The sequence below is a fragment of the Phoca vitulina genome, unplaced genomic scaffold (assembly GCF_004348235.1).
Source record: "Phoca vitulina isolate PV1807 unplaced genomic scaffold, GSC_HSeal_1.0 scaffold13, whole genome shotgun sequence".
NCBI classification, from domain to species: domain Eukaryota; kingdom Metazoa; phylum Chordata; class Mammalia; order Carnivora; family Phocidae; genus Phoca; species Phoca vitulina.
The window spans coordinates 43,528,693-43,550,117 of NW_022589716.1; the positions used below are offsets into that span (position 1 = coordinate 43,528,693).

General features: G+C 52.0%; 1 protein-coding gene across 2 annotated transcripts in view; it reads left to right on the top strand.

Annotated features, from left to right (window-relative positions):
• The first annotated feature begins 458 nt into the window (after nucleotides 1-458).
• Nucleotides 459-21,425, top strand: part of GRIP2 (glutamate receptor interacting protein 2) — a 95,862-nt gene continuing 74,895 nt past the window's right edge. For both annotated transcript variants that reach the window (XM_032411999.1, XM_032412003.1), the window contains exon 1: nucleotides 459-525. In XM_032411999.1, coding sequence (XP_032267890.1) covers nucleotides 471-525 — 55 coding nt within the window. In that variant the 5' untranslated portion in view covers nucleotides 459-470. The remainder of the gene's footprint in view (nucleotides 526-21,425) is intronic.

The following is a 21,425-nucleotide window of genomic DNA, read 5'->3' on the forward strand; positions in this document are numbered from 1 at the left end:
TTATTCCCTCAGCCACTCACTTCTTCACCATTTATTTAACGCATTCATTGTTTCACTCATTCATTCATTGACTAATTGGCGGTGATTAGCGTTATTAGGCTGTGACTCGGAGAGCTCAGGGGTGGGGAGCCTGGAAACGCGGGCGGTGGGGGCCGTGGGAGGGAAGCGGGGCGGGCGAGAGCGCGCGGGCCCCGCGGGGTCCCCCTCCAGCCTGGCTCTCCGCGCCCGCCCGCCGCCCCGCCCCCCCCGCGCCGGGGAAAGCGCGCGCTCTCGGGGAGCGTCGCTGCTCCGCCGCGGGCTCGCGAGCCGAGCGGAGCGCCGGGCGGCCCCCGACCCTCGGCGGCCGCCCATGCCCGGCGCGCCCCGGGCCCGCGGCCCTCCCCAGCGCTGCGCTGCGCCGCCCAGCCCGGCGGGGGCGGGGCCGGGGCCGGGCTGGCGAGGCCGGGCCGGGCCGCAGGGCGGCCGCGGGGATGCGGGGCTGGCGGAGGAACCTCGCGCTCTGCCTGCAGCGGCTGCCGGACGAAGGTAGGACGCGGCCGCTGCCCAGGCCCGTGAGCACCGGCGCGGCGCGGGGCGCGGAGGGCGGACCCAGCGCCAAGCCGGCCGGGGGGCCGCCGGCTGAGGGTCTCCGCGGGAGGCGAAGGGCCGGCGGCCGCGTCCGAGGCGCGGAGCTTGCGGGGTCACCGCAGGACACGCGGTGCGGAGCGGATCCTGGTCGGGGAAACCTGCGGGGGCGCTCCGCAGGGCGCGCGGAGGTGGCACCCGGGGCAGGGCGGCCGCGGGAGGCTGGAGCGCAGCCTCTGAACCCTCGAGGGCGCAGCCCCGGACCCGCTCGCGAGTCCGGTTCCCGGAGCGAGCCCTGGCCGGCGCGGCCGCCACGTGCCTCCCGGCTGCCGGCGAGTTTGCCGGGGGTCGGAATGTGCGGGTGCTCTCGGCGGGGGACTTCGGAACCCGGATCCCGACGCCGCAGTCGCCGGGACCCAACTTTCCTTCGCACGCCCGGCAGCAGCCCCGTGCCGACCCCACGGGCTGCAGTTCGTCAAAGTTGCATAGAGGCCGGAGGCGGGAGGGGGTGCGGGGGTGGGGTGCGGGGGTGGGGGGTAGATTCGGCCGCACTGTCCCCGGCCCGGGCCTGGCCCTGCCGCAGCGCTGCGGCGCAGCCCCCTCCGCCGGGGCGCCTCCAGGGCTGCTCCACCCCAGTACCTGTTGTCGGAACCGCGGTGGCGTAGGGAGGAGGAAGGACCCGCGCCCAGGCCCCGTCACTGCTGAGGAAAGTTCGGATTCGGTGCTAGTTAGGAATTGCTAGAACTGTGAGTCAGAGTTAGAGTGAGGTGGGAATGGCAGCCGCCCACCCTCTGCTCACTTAGGGGGGCATAATGGCGGACTTACCGGCACCCCGGAGCCTCACATCTGCTCCAGTCTTTAACCTTCACAGCCGCCCCCTCAGGAGGGCGCTGTCATTCTTTCCACTTTACAGGTGAGGACACTGAGCCTCAGAGAGAGGAAGCCTCCTGCCCAAGGTCACACGGCCAGTAGGTGGTAGAGCAGGGATATGAACCTAAGTCTTTGTGACCAACAAGATTTTGGTGGTGTCCAGCACCCCCCTTCCTGTCTGCCCCCCAAGTTGGGCCCGGCTCAGTTCATAGGAAAGGATCCATTTCCAGCCAAGGCTAGAAGCTCCTGTGTGGGCCATGGGAGAGGGGAAGAGGAGGGTGACAGCGAGAACTCATCCCTGCTCGTCCTGCCCTGTCCCCAGGGTTAAGTCTGGTCTGTAACCTCTACCCCACTGTGGCCCTAGGTTCTGAGGACCTGGAAGCAGAGCTTGTGGAGAGTCTTGTTTAGACCCTCATCAGGCCTTAGCTGGTGCCCCAAGACCCTGGCAGGCTGATAGCTCTGCCCAGCGGAGGGGCAGACCTTCCTCTCCTCCTTCAACCTGAGTCGGTACTGATGGGACAGCTATAGGGCCCAGAGGGTGTCGGTTTTTCCTTCCCTGGGGTTGAGGGAGGAGGAAGATGGATAAGGTTACCAACAAGGAGATCTTGGAGGAGTGCCCCTGAGAAGAAAATCTTGCAGAGCCAGGTGCCCATGACCAATGTTCAGTCTGAGCTTGGCCCTTTAGAAAACGGGGCAACTCAACCACAGGCATGCTCTGTGATCTTGGACAAGTCATTCCCTCTCTCTGAGGCTCACTTTCTGTATCTGTAAGGGGAGGGCCTAACGCTTGTCCTGTGGGGTTCCTAGGGGGATGAAATGAGGTCTTGGCCTTGGCATAGCACATAACCCAGAGCAGGCCCTGAAGTGGGAGCTGTGATGTCCTGGGACAGAGGATGTTGCTCTCTTGCTCCTGATTTGCACTCCCCACCCTGTGTGTGTATGTGTGTGTGTGTGTGTGTATGTGTGTGAGGTGTGCATGGAGGCATGTGGGTGTCATGTTTGAGATCCATGCGGGTATCAATGAGGCTCACGTGTGACATGTATGAGGCATGTGGGTCTTGGGATACCTACAGTCATTTTGCGTGCCACTGGCCACATCTTTTGAGAGGAGGCCACTTCTCCCTTCGTCAATGCCAGGAAGTACCCAGCATTTGAGTTTTCCTTGGAAAATCTTACTTGAGATTGATCCTTGAGCTCAGCACTAAATCAGAGGGTGGCTGGTGCATCCACCCGCGCTGGCAGGAAATTACTATTTTAAAAAGCCAAAATCCCTGGCTTTCTCTGGGCCACAGGAACATTGGATCTCAAATGAGAGGCTTTGATATATGTGTCCAGCTTGATAAGAGGCTCATGGTGGGAGGTCAGTCAAGCCCAAGAGTGACAGAGAGAGACACAGAGACAGGGATGTGGACCTGGCATCCTCAGCGAAGTGTCAGCGGGAGGGATATTTTGAATAAAACCAGCTTACCTGCTTATTCTGTGGTATAATTTAAGGCCCTGGGGAAAGAAGACCAGACTCATGTCCTGGACTTAGGCCTCTCCACTTGCCAGCTCTGTGACCTTAGGCATACTGCTTAATTCTTCTGGGCTTCATTTTTTTTTTTTTTTCCAATCCATGAAGTGGGAAGTGTAACCTTGCAGGGTGGTCTTGAGGAATCAGTGTTAACAGATTCTAGTATAAAGCCTAGCATATAGTAGATGCTCAAGAAATGCTAATCCTGCTCTTCCTTTCTTGATCTTTACATCTGCTTTAATTTCGTATTTGGAGAAATGAGCTGGTGCATTGGTCAGTGGAGTAGCTCAGGCCTCAGGGTGGATTTCTGTGTTATGAGCAGCCACCTTGAGGATCTCCAAAGCTAGGATTTGGGGGATCCAATCGGGTTGTGTCTACCATGTGGCTACTTGAATCCACCATCTGGCCTTCCCCAAGGAGGTTGGCCAAAAGCGTGGTTATGCTCCCTGTTATGCTCCCCACACACTTGCACAGCACACGTGTCCAGATCACTCTGCAGTTTTTGGAACCTGAAGTCATAGTCATGTCCATTGAAGAGAGACACGGGCTGCCACTGGGATTGGGGAACTCTGATTCTAGCTTCATGATGCTTCTGAGTTTGTGTGTGCAGGCATGCGTGTGTGTGTATGTATGTGTGTGTGTGACTTGTGTTCTAATGATATTCCACCTTGATGTTTGTGGTCCTGTAGACAGTGACACATTTTTTTTTTGTCTTTACTGCAGTAAATGCTTCCAGAGGACTCCCCCGCATGCCCCCACCGCCCCCAGGCTCTTGCTGGTTCCTGTGTGGGATCCAAAAAATGAAAGCCAGTCCTCAGCTTTGAGTTGCCCCCAGACCCTCAGATAACAAAAGTTCAAGGTGCCCAGTGCTTGGGGAACGTGAAGTTGAAGACAGCAACAATTCTGAGTGGGGAGGCTGCTCAGAGGAGGGGGGCGCTGCAGCCCGGGGCAGGTCAGCTTTCCACTGGCAGATCCTTCCCGTGGTGTGGCCTGATTAATTTTCCTCCTTATGCCAGTCCTTTCTGCTCTCTAATGGACTCTTGGAATGTGAGCCAGGAGGGTTAATAGAAGTCATCTCGTCTTATTAGAGAGATGGGGAAATACAGGAGCAGTGAGGAGGAAATGACTTTTTATTCATTCAACAAATATTTATTGGGCCCTATTCTGGGGGCTGGGGATATGGGCATGAACGAGACAAAGTCCCTGTTGTAACAGACTTCACGTTCTAGGGAGGGGAGACGGGGGACAAGGAAATATAAGTAGGACTGGGATGGTTCTAGAGTCACGAGTGAGATGAGGGCAACAGAAGAGCAGAGGGCAATGTTGTGGGAGAGTCCCAGGGGAGGGAACTTCTCCAGATAGGGTAGCCAAGGGTGTCAGGGAAAGCCTCTCTGAAAGGTGACTTCTGAGCTGAGACTAAAGAGCAGGGAGGCTCAGGCCTGCCAAGAGCTGAAGGCAGAGCTAGTAGGCGAGGGAATAGCAAGTCCCAAGAAAAGCCCTGGTCTGTAGGGCGTAGTGTGGAGAGGACCAATTTAACCTGTTGGAGGAAGAGCAAGGAGCAAGGGAGAGGGAGAGTGATGAGCAGTGAGGCTGTAGGAGGTAGATCATGAAAGGCCAGATCACCATAGGGGAAGGAGCGTGGATTTTATTCCATGTTGGGCACCTTTGGAAGTCTTGACCAAGGACATGGGCTGGCTCCGAACATGAGCAAGGTTTTGAGTGATGGAGATGGCAGTGGGGAGAGGCACGCCAGGCAGAGGAATGGCATGAGTAAAGGAGCGGAGGTGGGAAAGCTGTAGGGGCTGAGGCTGCCAGACAGGCGGGGACCAGAGGCATTGAAGGCCGCTCCCGGGAGCTGTCTAGGGTTCTGACAGGCACATCTGGTGTTCCTGCAATTATGGACGTGTGTGTGTGTGTGTGTGTGTGTGTGTGTGTGTGTCCGTGGTACCCAGCTAGCTGATGTGTCCCTGTGCCGGTTACCTAGGAGACAACGGGAAGACGATGGGGCAAGATCTGATTGGCTACTCACTCCCGCTGCTCATCTCTCTATCAGAACAGCAGGCAGAGGTTACAAATGGTCCATGCCGGCATGCCAAGTGCTGAAGGGGAGCTTGCGAATGTTCGTTGCCCTGAGTCTTGTGTGTATGTGTGTGTGTGTGTGTGTGCGTGCATGCGAATGTGTGTGTGGTTGCCAGTGCATGTGTGTGCCCGTCTTGAACAAAGCGGTGGCATCTGGAGCTAATGTGCTTCCTGCTGTGAAACATCTGCTCGTTGCCTTAAATCAGGTAGTGGGGGCCCAGATAAATTTAAGAAGAACCAGCCAGACTTGGGAAAGGTTCTTTTGTTTGGTTTTAATAACTGCAATGTCAACCTTGGAGCCGATTTTCAACGTTTCCCTGTATCTCTAAAAATGCAAATAAAGCTTTGAATGGCGGAAGTTATGTCCCGCGACACGGACTGTGATGTCAGTTGGCAGAATTGCCTCTCCCACCCCAGTCCAGAAGTTTGGTAGAAGACTGTAGGTCTGTTTTTTCCTCCCCTCTCCTTCTTTAGAACAGCAATGCCCTCTGTTTCTTCTACCTTGTGGGTAAAGGGACAAGGAATCCACACTTGAATTTTGCTTAGGAAGGGGACAAACAAGCAAAACCCACCAAAGTGTTTCCATTGCAGTGGGTTTTCTAAAGCAGCAGCAACCAGGGCAGCTTGGGAAAAAAACAAAACGTGGCAACAACAGCAACAATCAGGGCTGGAGAAGCTTCAGCATTCTTAGTCTCTTTCTCCCCACTCCTGCCTCCCATTGTGCAGGGTTTGGCAGATGAGGCAGCTGGTGAGAAAGGAAATGAGGATTTCCCTGCTCCCACCCTTGGTTTCTCTGTCCTGTGCTCAAGTTTTAATGTTCCATGTATGATGAGCCTCCTCTGCCTCTTTGTCATTGGAAAAAAAAAACATCATCCTGTTTCCTATTGGAGACAAATCGTACCATGTCTTCCATTCATTGTCTCCATTTGCCCGTCTCTCCCCCAACTAGTCAGAGGTATTTTATCTGAAACATACATCAGGGGGTGGTTTCCATCTGTTTATACATTCGTCATGTGCTCCATTACTTACAGGAGGGGTCTCACACTGACCTGCCTAAGGGGGCAAGGCAAGTGACCCAAAAGATGAGTGAAGAAGGCCCCAGGGCCTTTGCACTTGCTGTTCCCGCTGCTGGGTTGATCTTACAGGTACACGATTCACTCACTTCATTTAGATCTATGCAACTGTCTCCTCCTCAGAGAGGCCTTCCCTGACCCTCCTATCTAAAATGGAAGCTTTTTAGCCCCATAACTTTCTTTTTCTTTCCAGTGTTTTCCACTGCCTGACCTTATGTTATATCCTTGTTTGTTGCCCTCCTCTCTCACTAGTATGCAAGTGCCATGAGGGCTGTGGCTGTGTCTTTCTTATTCTCCATTTTATCTCCAGTAACCAGTACATTGCCTGACACATAGTAGTTGCTCAGTAAATATTTGTGGATGAAGGGAGTGAAATGGGTCTGGGGGACAGAGAATATAGACTTTATAGGAGCTCTGGCTCAGCATCACAGATCTGATTTTTCTAGAGAAGCTAAAAACCCACAGTTTTACATGCCACCTCCCAACTCCAGAATGTTAAACAGCAATCCAAATGAAGATCCCGAGGGTCAAGCAGCATTCCTTTTGGAGTGGAGGCCTCTGGTGTTCAAGGCCCTTTGCCATCTGGCTGCAGTAACCTTTCTAACCTCCTTAGTCATGCACAGACCTTGTTCTGCCCCACCTCCGAGCCTTTGCTCGGGCTGCCACTCTGCCTGGAGTGCCTCTCCTTCACCCTCTCCTCCACCTGGCAAAGTATTGTTTCCTCTGGTTCCAACCCCAGGCCAGGCCAAGGGGCAGCTTCCTGTTGTTCCCCTCCTCCCAACATGGCAGATTGAGGACCTCCCACCACGTTTCTGTCTTGGCCCCTTTCCTTTTGGAGCATAACTATGTCTCCTCATCTGTCTCCTCTACTACACACAGAGCTCCAGGGGCAGAAGCCTCATCTAGGCCATCTGTTGGTCTGCAGCTTATGGGCCAGCATACAGTAGGTGCCCACTAAGTGAGTGGTGCGTGAAATAGAGGAAGGAAGGGGAAGAACACACCTTTCTGAGCATTTCCTCTGAAAGGGGCCCTGGGCTGACCGTGTTCACATCCTTCGCTCACAGTGGCCTAGTGACGAGGATGTTGGGGCTCAGAGAGGCTGTGACTTGGCCCGAGATGCTGGTGGGCATGGGGCTCCCCATTGAGCAGAACAGCCTTTCCCTGCTTGCTGTAGAGTCCCCGCCTCATTCTATTCTATTCTTTCTTTTTTTTTTTTTTTAAGATTTTATTTATTTATTCGAGAGAGAGAGAAAGGCAGAGCAGGGAGTCTCGGATGTGGGGCTCGATCCCAGGATCCCAAGATCATGACCTGAGCTGAAGGCAGGTGCTTAGCCGACTGAGCCACCCAGGCGCCCCTCATTCCATTCTCTAAACAAACCTCTGTGCTTTGTCTTTCTGAGCTTCACTTTTCTTCTCTGTAAAATGGGAGCATTACCAGCCTCCAGGAGATCTGTTGTGAGGTTCCAGATATGACAGATGGGGGAGGGCTTTGCCAGTTGTGCAGTGGGGTGCGCTCGTGGGACGGCCACTGACACGGTGAGGGCAGTGCCCAGTTACTCACTGAGCAGGACATGGCTCGCCTGTATGTTCGAGCATCCTGAGGAAATACTTCTTCTTCTTTTCATTTATTCTTTCATTCTGCAATTATTAAGCCCCTACTACATGCCAGCTACTTCTCTTATACCCTTTTGTCTTATATTCCCGGAAACCTGACCCTGTGTAGGTCTTGCTATCTCCATCTCACGATTGGGAACCTGAGGCACAGAGAGGGTTGGTCACTTGCCCAAGGATGCACTGCTAGGAAGTGGCAAAGCAGGAATTTTTTACCCCAGGAATGTCTTTCTCCCAAACCAGGGCTCTTTCTGTGGCCCCAGGCTGCTTCCTTTGGAATTCTGGTTCCAGGAATTACAAGCAATGGGGCACTCAGGGAAGGGGCGTGGAATTCTGCCTGGCATTGGGGAAGTGGCGCTGACCTCTGACCGGGGTTTTAAAGAGCAAAGGTGAGTGGCCGGGAAGAGAAGGGCACTTAAGGCCAAGAGATCAGTGTGTGCAAAAGCACAGAGTTGAGAAGGACCTGGTGTGACCACAGTTGTGCAGCATGGCTGGCCTGTCGGCTGGTCGCACTATGTGTGTGGGGGGGGGGGGGGGGGGGGCACGATTCTGGCTGTGGACAGATTGTGAGGGTAGAGATGGCCACACCCCAGTCACAAATGGGTCTTGCTTGACCCTGACAGTGGTGTAAAGAAATTGGTTGTCATTAAATTTTGAGTGTGTGTGTGTGTGTGTGTGTGTATGTGTGTGTGTTGGGGGTGGGATTTGACATAACGAAAAAGATCTGCAGCTTTCTTCAGAGGATCTGGTAACACTGGGCTTACATTTCTGCTGTCCCTTGTGGGCTGGGGGTGTGCTTGCCATTGCTCCCTGTCCACCCACCGATGCATTCGCTCACTTGCTCAGCCTTAGTGGTGTTTGTGTTTGAGACCTTGAACTCACCCACTAAAGGAGTTTGAACTTCATCATCTTCAGGCAGCTGAAGGGTTTTTAAGCAGGAGGGTGGCGTGTTCAGGAAGCTACTGCTGGCTGCTGGGGCATGGGAGGCAAGGTGGGGCAGGGAGACCCGCAAAATGACCATGCTAGGAGGGTCTGCTCCACACTGCGGGGTGCCTTATTCACACTGTCTCCACTCCCCCTAACAACCCTGCAAGGTCGGGTTATCAGCCTTATCAGAGGAAATAGAAGCTACAAAAGTAGATGCCATCAAAGAAAGGATTGAAAAATTGGACTACATAAAAATGTAGAAGTTATATATGACCAAAGACACTGTTCACGAGGTTCCAAGACAAGCCACGGATCAGGAGGGAGAGTATTTACAGCATACATCACAGGTAAAGACTAATACCCAGTGTATATATTAGGATCTCCTGCAAATCAATAAGAAAAGATACACAGTCTAGAAGGAATGTCATGGATTCAAGCAGGAATTTACTAGAAGATACACAAATGGCCAGAAAGTGAATGAAAAGACGGCCGACCTCAACATTTTAGGGGATTATTCTATTAGCATGAGGAAAATGCTCAGAGAAACAACAGCTCAGTATCAATTTTAAGGGGAAGTTAAAAAATCCGTAGCATCTAGTGTTGGTGAGATCACAGGGGCCACCGAAGCTGACCTGCAGGAAGGGGAGGCATATAGGAGGGCAGTTTGACAAGTTATCTGGCAGTTTGGAAAGCACTAACACCCTTTGACCCAGCAATTCCTTTTCTAAGTATAAGTATGCTAAATATTTTCTAGTCTAGAGAAGAAAATCTAGCACAGATGCATAAGGCGTCGTGGACAGAAACATTCGCTGAGGTGTTAATGGAGGGGGGAAAAAGGAAAGAAACCAACTGTCTATCAGGGGCAGACTGGCATGAGAACACAAGGGTCATGTGGCTCAGATGAAAAACTTCCGACCACCTCAGTGGTCTTTCTCGAACCTCTGCTCCTGTTTGCCAAGCCCCCACCCCTTCTGTGGAAGGGGACGCTGTCACCTACCTGTTCCTAGCACTGTGCATACATACCCTTTCCCTTTCTTTTACACAAATAGCGGCATAACGTCATGCCCTTCTGCATCTTGCTCTTTTATCATAAGATCTGTTATCCCTAAAGAGGAGTGATTAAAACATTTGTACTTTTTGGGGCACCTGGGTGGCTCAGTTGGTTGAGCGTCTGCCTTCAGCTCAGGTCGTGGTCCCGGGGTGGGATCCTGGGATCGAGCCCCACATCGGGCTCCCTGCTCAGCGGGAGGCCTGCTTCTCCCTCTCCCTCTGCCTGCAGCTCCTCTCTGCTTGTCTGCGCATGCTCTCTCTCTCTCTCTTTCTCTTCCCCTGTCAAATAAATAAATAAATAAATAAATAAATAAAATCTTTAAAAAATTTTGTACTTTTTAAAGAGCAACATAAGACCCCAAGTTGAGAAAAAGATGGTTCTCAGTACCCACTGCCACACGGCTCTCCAAAATGGCTGTTGAGATTTGTACTCCCCTTTGGGATTTGTGTAATTTTACAAAAGAGGAAAAAAGATTTGAGGTTGGTTTGCTTGTTCAAGGTCTCAGGGCTAGATGGTGGCTTTGGTTTGGCCTGTGACCTGTCTGTTTCACAGGGTGCAGACTGCAAGCCCAGAGCAGGGGGACATGGGGGACAGAATGGACCAGACGTGGCAGTGGACAGATGTGGAGGGCCGGGCCTGGATGACACTCAGAGTTTCCGGACTGGGATTCCTCCTGGCCTGGGGGGTTATGCTGGTGCCTTTCACTGAGCTAGGGGACAGGCAGGGGTGGATTGTAGGGGGCTGAGTGTGAGAGGTCTGCTGAGCGACGTCTGTCCTGGAGGCTCCTGGATGGATAGCCCCGGGAGCTGGCAGCCCAGCTGGGGAACCCCATGGGGGGGGGTGCCCTTCGAACAGCCATTTTTCAACTGTATGAACAAATGCTTCCCCTCTCTAGTCCAGCAAGGATAATTTATCCTAGGCTGAAAGGTGAATTCTCCCAGGAAGCTTCACTGCCAGAGACCCGGGAGCTTCAAGTTTACTGCTTGCCTTCTGTGCTGATGGAACTGGGCCTCAAGATTTATGTCTGGGGGTTTGTGGGCAGCTGGCTGTGGTTGGCAGGAGTCCTAGGGGACAGGCAGGGTGGGGACAGCTGTATTTTATAGTGAGACTGGGCCCCAGGAGGGTGTAAATCAGTGTGGCCTCCTGGCCTCCCAGGAGAGGCTGCTTCCCTGAAGTGGGTGGGAAGGGGCTCAAGGGGATGATGCCTGAGGACGGCAGAGAGCACCCTCCCTCAGAAGCCACTTGGTCCAGCTCCCTCAGGTTCTAGGCGGGGAGACTGTGTCCAGAGAGAGGGAGAGCACAGGTCCCATGGGAGGCCAGGGTTCCTTAGACCCAAGGAGTCAGACTCTGGTTTGAGTGGTTTTCTTTTGGCTGTTTTGTTTCTTTCAGAGATAAACCAGCTCAAACCCCAGACGTCCCTCTGAACTACTCTCAACTGATCTCAGGGGTCTCCGCCATCCAGGAGCCCACAGACTCAGGTGGTGGTCTCCAGAGTGGGGTGGGGTGCCTCACCCAGGACAGTCTCTTGGGGAAAGAGATGGAAAAAAAAGTATTAAGAGCTTTAGTGACATTTGTTTTCTAACACATTTTAGTTTTTTCTAGTTTTGTGTATGTTTATAATATGAGTGATACATAGACATGGTAGCACATGGGTAAGTCATAAATAATATGTGTGTTTTATTGCAGAAGAATGCACAGACATTTTTATACACATGGGGTACAAGATCAAAAGGGTTTGAGGACCAGTCCCTGCCCACCTGTTGGACTATAGTAGTTGGAAGGACCCTGGGATCCTGGGCTGGGATCTCCCTTGCTTAGAGGGCAGAGGGCAACATTTACTGAACATCTACTAAGTGCTAGGCACGGGTGCATCCTTTTCTATCAAGGCTTGGATTCTACCATAACAATGGGGGTGGTTAATGCCATTTTACAGACTGGGAGACTGAGGCCAAGAGAGGAGAAGAGATTTGCCCCACTTCATGCCTGAGCTAGGACTCATTTCTCAGCCCTCCTGTTGACCAGTTTCACGGTTCATCCTTTTTCTGTTTCCAGTTAAAAAAGATAACACTTGTAAAGTGTTTGTTGGGTGTTTAAACTATTTTAAATAATTAAACACAGCAATATCAGTTAAAAAAAAAAAGACATTGCAATGTCCCTCCTTCTCCATACAGCACTAATATGTACACATTTTTCTGCCCTCTTGCTGTCATTAAAAAGAGTACCCTTTTTAAAAAAAAAAAAAAAAAGGTTTCATTTTTTTTATTTGAGAGAGAGAGAGAGAGAGAGAGAGAGCTAGCACAAGCAGGGGGAGGGGCTGAGGGAGAGGGTGAGAGAATCTCAAGTGGACTCCATGTCCAGTGCAGAGCCTGATACAGGGCTAGATCTCACGGCCCTGAAATCATGATCTGAGCTGAAATCAAGAGTTAGACGCTGAACTGACTGAGCCACCCAGGAGCCCCAAGAGTATCCTTTTATATCAGGTTACTTTCTCTCTGATTAAGTATGCAGTTATTGTTAAATGCAGACCATTTTGGAAAGAAAGAAGAAAATTAAAATCATCCTCCATCAACCCACCATCCAGGGACAGTTTGGGTGCATTTCCTTCTAGTCTCTTTTCCCACTGTCTATTTTTGTTGAGATCATATTATGTATACCATTTTATGGGTTTTTTTTTTTTTTTTTTATTTTTTTTGCTTTGCTTGCTTTTATAGGATCAGCTGCAGAGTTCCCCCTGGGGTGTCTGTACCAGGCAGAGTTTATTTACCTGCTCCCCTACGGTTGGGTAGCCAGGTTGTTTCCAGCATTTTGCTGTTATAAATGAGGCTGCAGTAAGACTCAGCTTTCCTGTGATCATCATCAGCCTTGATATAATTCTGCATGGGCTTTTCCCCCCTGCAGATGTTATTTATCTCTTACACTTGTCATTGTTAATGGCTGTGTAATCTCCTGAAGTGTTGCTGTTCCTCACATGCCAGGCCATTTCCCCCTCTTCGTATCCCACCAGACTTCCCCGCTCCCTCTGGGAAGCCACCCCCTCCCCAACCCCTCCCCCACCCCAGCACCTTCCATGCAGGGAACCAACCTCCAGTGGGGAGGGGAGGGCTGTCATCATCTTGCCCAGACCCCAGGCATTTGCTGCTTCCCTCCTGCCCTTGTCCTGGTCCTGGCATTCAGACCCTGTGTAGCTTGATTCCTTCCTTTCTCCTTTCATTCTGTGGTGGTTTAACTCTGACCTACTATGTGCCAGCCAGGGTTCTAAGTGCTGGGATACAGTAGTAAGCGAGATAGTCTTAGTCCTTATGGAACAGGGGAGACAGGCCATGAACTGGTGGAGAAACAAATAAGAGAATAGATAAGAGTCCATAGGGAAAAGTGCTACCCCTGTGACAAGGAAAGGGGCTGAGATGAAAGAGCGTGATGATGGGTGGTCAGGGAGGGCCTTCTGGAGGAGGTGACATGTGTGCAGGGACCAGTTAAGGGAGGAGCTGGGAGAGGAGGATTCCAGGCGGATGGCCTGGCAGAGGCAAAGGCCCTGGGCACACTGCATGTTTGAGGACTGGAGGCCAGTGTGGCCATAGTGCGGTGGGGGAGCAGGAGAGCAGAATGGGGTGAGGCCGGCAGGCCCAGCAGGTGGAGGGGAGGTGTTTGGGTCTCTTTTGAGAGTCACGGGAAGCCTTTGCAGTGCCTGGCACACAGTAGGTGCCTGGTGGAACTAGCTGCTCTTACTGCTGCTCTCTCTTCATGAAGAAAGTCAAGAGGCGAAACTTGCTTGCTCCAGAATGCCCTGTGGCTGCTGCCTGACCTCCTTGAGGTCTGACCTGTCTCCTCGCTGTGGCTCACACCTGTTCCCTCTGGCAGTGGCCCTAGGACAGGCTGGCTCTGCGCATCAGGAGTCCCCCCCCCACCTCACTGGGCCCCAGAGTTGGGGGTCTGATGGGCCGCTCTTTGCTCTGAACTATCTTTCTGTGTGAAATGGGCTGATTCTTCCTCCTGGGGCTATTAGGAGGTTTTGCCCGTGCCTAGTAGGGGCTTACTAATGTCAGCTCTGAAGATACGAAATCAAACATCTTAAAAAATAATATTTTACCTAGAACTCTCTATGCTGTTTGCATGAAGGGGTGTGGGAGCACCCCGCAGCAGCTCTGGCCCCGCAAGCTCCCTGGAGGGAGGTGGCCAGTGGCCCCTCGGGGAAAATCAAAAGCAATTGCATCAGATTCTGCACTTAATTTAATGAAAAGGCCCTGCAGGGAGGCAGAGGCAGTGAGGCAGGGCTTGTGGGCCTGGGCAGGAGCAATTCTGGGGAGATTTATGATGCTTCATAAAAGATTCAGATCTAGGCTGAGCTTGGGAGGTGCTGGGCTCCGCGCTCTGGGCTGTCTCCGTGACCTGGGAGGCTGATAGTCTGAGGCTCCTGATGGCCACGACTGCTGTGTGACCCTGGGCAAGTCATGGCCCCTCTCTGGTCTTTGTAGCACCATTTGGCATTCTGGGTTCCTTCCTCCCCCAGTGTCCTTGACTCTAGCCCACTGCCTGCCTCCCACCAGACCTGTGTTTTACAAGCCTTTCCACACCCGTGAGATGCTCTTCCTCACAGCCTGTGTCCTTCCCTGCCCAGTTGTTTTTCCATTTTACAGAGGAGAAAACTGAGGCTCTGGGAGGTTCCCTGGTGTTCCCAGAGTCACACAGCAGGCCTAGGGCAGGGTGGGGTCTGTCTGGGCCCTTCAGCAGGGGAGTCGGGAGCATTGGTGGTGGTGGGCTTGAAGGCCACTCAGGATTGGTGGCAATTTGAGTCTCCACACAGCCCCGTGTGAAGTCTGTCCTGTTGTGTTTTACTTTCCCATCCAGTAGAGAGGGGTCAGGAGAGTTAAGGGACCAGTGTGGGCCCCAGGGCAACTGGCGCTAGAGCCGGGAACGTAGTCACCTCCTGGTCTGGCCTTTCTCCCCTGCACACTGTGGAACTCTTTGGCGCTCCCCGAGCTTGAGCTCAGCCTCTCCACTCACTTGCTGTGTGACCCTAGGCAAGTGACCTAATGTCTCTGAGCTTCCTTGTCTTCATCTATAAAATGAGGATGACAATATGCCCACCTCTCAGGCTTGCTGAGGGGGCTGGTGGGGATCAGCTATCGGTAAATGGTGTACAAAAGTACCCCATGTCCATTTTCTCTGAAAAATTATAATTCCAGGGCTGCTCCAACCCTGGAGAAAATCATACTAGAAAGGAGCCCATTCTTTGCCAGGACCAGGGCTTTGCTGGTATGGCCCCTCCCGAGGCGGCAGAGGGAGGGAAGAAACTTACCGTAGGCTGCTGGTTGCAGATGGCAGGCAGCTAATTTATTTACCTCTTCCTAATAAATATGCACGACACATAACTAAAATACTGTACTGGTACTGCTCCTCCCGGATCCAGGCAGGCACTGACAGTCGGCAGTGTAGCTCTGAAACAGGCTCTGTGTGCGTGTGGAGTCTGGTGAGCGGGTTAATGAGCTGACGATTCCTTCTTTAACCTAATTTCTTGTCACAGATCCAGCAGCACTGAGTTCCCTGTTCCCCGTTCTGGAGGTGCTGGGCTCCCCCTCCAGACCTTCCAGCCAGGCCCTAGCACCTTTGGCTTCCCTTGAGCAGGGCAAGATTGGACTGGACTGTCCCAGGAGGTAGTGAGCTCCCCGTCAAGGCTGCCGTCAAAAGCGTTCCTGTTCTGAGGGGGCATTTGGACTCGGGTACTCTCAGGACATCTCTGGAGATGGGTTGACCACAGTGGTGGGCCTAGTTTTTCCAATTCGTGCACTGGCGCCTTGGTAGGGTCCCAGCCTCCACACTGTCCCTGCTGTAGTCCGTTCTCCCTGGCGCCTCTGACCCAGCTCACCTGGGGGCCAGGAAATCCAGTTCTAAGACAGAGTCCCGATTTCATGGAACTGCCACCCCCAGGGCTGTATGAAAACCTAGAGTGGGGCAGGAGGGCAGGGCCAGCCTGTGCAGTCAGAAGGACCGGGTTCCACTCCTGCTCTGCCATGTTTTCGGAGACCTTGGACAAGCTACCTCGCTTCTCTGAGTCTCATCTGTGAAATGGGCACAGTGTTGACATTTACCTGACGGGGTTGTTGTGAGGCTCGTTCATTCATTCACTTGACAAATGTTTACTGAGCAGCTGCTAGGTGCCAGGCACTGCCTCAGGCCCTGGGGATATAGTGGTGAATAAGACAGAGTAGTACCTTGGATGGATCTTACATTCTGTGTGCAAGCCAGCCAAGCACCATGTCAGCAGATAGATGTGTGCTCTAACAATGGTCATGGAATGAAAATCAGTGAAGCAGAGTCGGGTCACCGAGATGGTGGAAATGCTTTCTCAGTTGCAGTGCTCAGGGAAGACTTCTCTGGGGAGGTGATATTTGAGCATGCACTTGAATGAAGAGAAGGAGCCAGCTCTGCAAAGAACAGCACAGGCAGAGGGAATGGCACACACAATGGCCCTGAGGTGCAGATGAGTCTGGCATGTTCGGGGAAGGCCGGGGCAGCAGGAGGAGTGAGATGAAGCAGGTGACACATCTGGCACAGGGCTTGGTGTAGGGCAAACACTTGTTGGCTCTGTCTTCCTCCTTCCCACTGCCCTCCTGCTTCTTTGCTCTGCCTGGCCTGCGCTTAAATACTCCATGTAATCTAGATGTGAGGGTCAGAGATTCCTATAATGTCCAAGCTGGAAAAGCTTCATAATTTGTCCAAAGACCTCTTTTAGACCCATCCCAAATAAACCTAAGTCCCATGAGTAGCCTATTGTCTCTGTGCCCAACCTGTAGCCATATTTAGCATATATAGTCTACAAAGGACTCATAGCCTAAATATATAAAGAGCTCCTATAAATCAACAAGAAAAAAACCCCAGACAACCCAATAGCAAACTGGACAAGAGACTTGAGTAGGTGCTTCACAAAGGAGATCCCAATGACCAGTGAACATATGAAAAGGTACTCAACAGGATCTCACAAAGGGAAAGGGAAATTAAAACTACAGGGATATACCCACCAGAAGGGCTGACATTAAAAAGACTGACAATACTGAGTGTTCGCGTGGAGGTGGAATAGCAGGACTTTCATGCACTGAGAGTGGGAGTGTAAATGTCACTTTACTAAAGATTCCCTGGAGAGACAAGGAGCAGCTTACATCACACCCCACAGAGCAACATGGCGTCACATTCACCCGGCCATCCACTCTTCTCTCTTCCAGCCTGTCCCCTGGCAGCCCTGCTGCTGGGTCCCTTCTCCCACTCCTTCTCCCTTCCCTTCATAGCCTTTCCTCTGTTGCCCTGCTCATCAGCTTTGCTTCCAAGCTTGCACACCAGTGTCCAAAACAGAAGCCAGGCTCTTTCTCAAGCCTGCTTCAGGAGGTGGTACCAGGTTATAAAGTACAGAAACCCAACCCCAACTGGCCCAAGCCAGGGAGAGACCTTAACTGGCTCACATCAGCTTCAGGAAGGGTTGAGTCCAGGGGCTCAAAGGATGACATCACAGCTTGATCTTTCCATTCCTTGCCTCTTTTTCTCTGTTCTGCTGGCTTTGCCCAGACTCCTATTATTTTACATTCTGATGGGGAAAGAATATACAGATAGCCCCAGCCTGGGGCTGTGTCCTATTGGACAGTATTGGGTCACATATTCTGTTCCTTAGCCAGTCACTGTGGCCTAGAGAATGTCCTGCTCCTATTGGCTAAACCTGGCTATGCCCCCCTTGGAAGCAAGGTCAGCCCCATGAAGTACCTGGACAGAGGGTGGAGGAGGGCATCTCCCCACCCAGAGCAAAATCAGGGCGTTGTTACCAGAAGGAGGTCTGGATGTTGGATGGGTAGAAACAACTGATGTCCACTATGGGCACCTCCATTCACTTGGATGAGGAGAGTGGGCTCAGAGTTTTATCAGTCAGCGTTCTCCAGAGAACCGGAACCAGTAGGAGATCTATATATCTATGTATCTATCTATTGAAAGAGATTTTATTTTAAAGAATTGGTTCATGTGATCGTGGGGCTGGCATGGAGAAATCTGTAGTGCGGCTTGGGTAGGCTAGAAACTCAAGCAGGGTTTCCATTCTGAAGTCTTAAGGCAGAATTCTCTTTCTTCTTGGGGGAACCTCTGTCTTTGCTCTTAAGACCTTCAACTGATTGGACAAAGCCCACCCACAATATGGAGAGTAATCTGTTTCACCCAAAGTCAACTGATTGTCAGTGTTAATCATATCTACAAAAATACCTTCACAGCAACTTCTAGACTGGTGTTTGACGAAACAGCTGGGTTCCATAGTCTAACCACCTTGGCACATAAAATGAGTAATCACAGAGCAACAAAGGTGTGTATTTAAGTAAGTATTATATGATAATGTAAAAGTGTGTTTGTCCCCTTCCCAGCTAAGTCTGGGAGAACCACTCAGGGAAGGACAGGAGAGGCCACATGGCCTCAGCACAGGGAGAGGGGAGGAGAACCTTCCGGGGCCACCAGGACCTGGGTGTGGTTTTCACTCACTATCATGGAGTGTTGGCTCAGCATCTGCTCTAGGAGGTGGAGCTCAGGGTTGGCCAGACCAAACCTCTGTCCTGCAGAGACCCCAGGCTGGTGGGGAGGTAGCTCTGGCATCCAGCATGAAGTTTCATGGTGGGGTTGGCAGCTCTCCCAGCACCCTGGCACGAGGTGATTTAGCCATCAGCCGCTGTGCTGAGAGCAGGGGGCCTGCTGGTCACTGATGGAAGAATCACAGTAATTAGCGACAGGGAAACTGTTATACATGCAAAGGACAGGCCTGCCCCACTTCCCAGTCTGGCACTGACCACAGCCCGGAGGAATGGTGTGGAAGAGCATGGGGTTCTGACCACCTCTGCCATTGCAGAGTTGTGAGTCGTGGGAGCTTCTCCCTTCTTGGCACTGGTCTCCCCATCGGTGGGATCCTGGAGAAGTCCACGTTTGATGAGGGCCAGTCGCATGCCTGGTGTTCAGCCCAGAGCTGGGAGTTTTGCTGACTTTGAATCAGAGGACTATTCTGGAAGCTGAGACTCCGGAAGGGAAACCACTCCTTTGCCCCAGGTTGCACAGTGGATTGGGGAAAGTGGGAGGCTGAATTCTAGCCCCAGTCAGCCTGGCTCTAGAGCCAAGTCTCTTGTTCATGGGCATTTGGGTGGATTCTAGTTTGGGGCCGCTGTGAGTAAAGCTGCTACGAACACCCATGTGCAAGTTTTTATGTGAACACATTTCCATTGCTCTGGGCTAATTCCCTAGGAGTGGGACCCTGGGTTGCATGCTAAATGTATATTCAATATTTTGTAAGAAACAGGCCCATTTTATGGATAAGGAAAATTGAGGGTCAGAGAAAGCAGTGGGCCTGGGTCACCCAGTACAAAAACAATCCAGCCCAGAGCTCTTTTTTTTTTTTTTTTTAAGATTTTATTTATTTGCGAGAGAGAGAATGAGAGACAGAGAGCGTGAGAGGGAGGAGGGTCAGAGGGAGAAGCAGACTCCCTGCTGAGCAGGGAGCCCGATGTGGGACTCGATCCCGGGACTCCAGGATCATGACCTGAGCCGAAGGCAGTCGCTTAACCAACTGAGCCACCCAGGTGCCCCAGCCCAGAGCTCTTTTACCTCGCTATTGACTCACCTAAGAAATAAGAGACTAAAAAACCTCATTCACTCATAAAATTTTATTAATACCTACAAATACACCATTTCACTTAATCCTCACAACAGTCCTGTGAGATGAATCACAATATTCTCCCCATTTCTCGGGTGAAAGACTGAGGCTCAGGGAGTTAACAGGATTTGTCCAAGGTCACCAGCATGCCGTGGTGTAGCTGAATCTCAGTCATCTATGCTCTGGGTCTTTGCTGTGCACCAACTAAAGATGCAGAAGACAAGAAGACATGCTCTCCAGGCCAAGGCCACGGTGGATATTGCTAATTGATTGCTGTGCTCTCTCCTGCTGACTCAGCCTCAGAGGCTTTTTTAACGCCTAACCTCATGCAATCAACCACTCGTGATGGTTTGGAGACAGCAGGCAAGAGAAGAGCAGTCAAGACCAGCACAGGGTCCAGCTCTGCCCTGCAGCAGGGCCGCTCACCAGCCTGAAGGTGAGCCGGGAGGGACCCCAAGCTCAGATCCTCTTCACCCCACAGGCCTCGGGGTGAGGATGGGGCCATTGCTCTGTTGCCAGTAGGCAGTGCTGAGAGCGACTGCGCCGTCCTCAGCCAGCCCAGCAGCGTGGGGGCCACAGATGCCATTGGGGCAGAGGGACCTGTTAGGTGCTTCCCACATGGAGCCCCAGCCTCACACGCACCCTTGCAAGCTGGCTGTTTATCCCCAGTTCTCAGATCAGGCAGCTGAGAACTGAGGTGGAGAAACTGACAAGAGCTAGAACTTGAACCCAGCCTGCCCGGCCCCAGTGCCCACGCTCCCTCTGCCACGTCGGCTGTTCTTTCGCTGGGATTTCCCTGGCTCCAGGCTGAGGGCTGGGACTGGTCTTACTTGGGCCTGGGGTGGTGTAGCTGGCCAGTATCTGACCAGAGGCCCTCTCTACTGGGACACAATCTGAGCGACTTTTTTTTTCTTATTTTGGTAAAACTTTCCTGAGTAATGGAATAAGCAAGCCCCCAGCTGAATGTCAAGAAGGGAAGGGCCTTCTGGGTCAGGAGATGGGAATGTCCAGACTTCGACAGGAGAGGAGGCAGGGCCCACCAGTTTGGACATTGCCCTTTGACTGCTGAGTGGCTGGGAGTTCACGGGTCTCTCTCCCCCGACCCGTATCTCTCTGTCTTTGTCTCTTTGTCATTCTGTCTCTCCCTGTCAGCCCGTCTGTCTCTGGATCTTGCTATCTTTAGTCTTCTTTTATTTTTCTGCTCACAAACATGTTTCAATTTTTCATGGATTTCCTAAGAAAGAAACACAAACCGTTTGTCTCTGATCTAATCCATCATGAACATCACTGGTAGAAATAATGAACACAAAATAAAACTGACATCGGCTACAACTGTGCACAGTAAGAATAGTTATTGACCTAAAAATTGACAGGAGAATCAAATCTCCATACTGACACGAAGATCTGCAAAAATCTGACCCGAGAGAATTGGGGTTGACAGGAGTCAGGGCCAGAATGGGACGTCCCTGGTGGCGATTGTCCACAGTCGGTAGTACGTGCTATGTGCGAAGAGAGTGATTGATGAGTGAAGTCTTCATTACGAATTTTAATTAGGAAAGACTTGATCTCAATGAAATCGACCTCAATAAAGCAAAAATGGCAGTGGAACAATGTGGAAGTGGTTTGACGGCATTTTGCAGGGAATTAATCAAAGGTTTAAGTGGGGTCTTTGGGGTACGTGCCAGAAAGCTCTTTCTCATGTTCATCACAGGCAGTAGAGTTCATGTGTTTGTATTTGAGATGTCCCTGCCATCTACTGGGGAGCCAAAATGGACCACGCCATCTGGAGAGAATATCGTGGTGCCTGAGGTGTTCAGTAAATGCTGAGTAACTGAGGGGGTGTTTTTTGATAGTTCTGTGTTGCTCAACTCTTCAGCTCTACCCTGGCTGGACAGCATCTTTAAAACGCCTATCTGATGATGTCACTTCCTCCTGCCTTCCTTGGCTCCCCACTGCTGCCAGGACCCAGTTCATCATCCTCCCGGGTGGCCCGGGTGCCGCTGGCCCTCCACTCCCATCCCTCACGGTTCTCCCCCGTGCTCTCTGGGCTCCAGCCACACTGGCCTCCTTTCCTTCCTT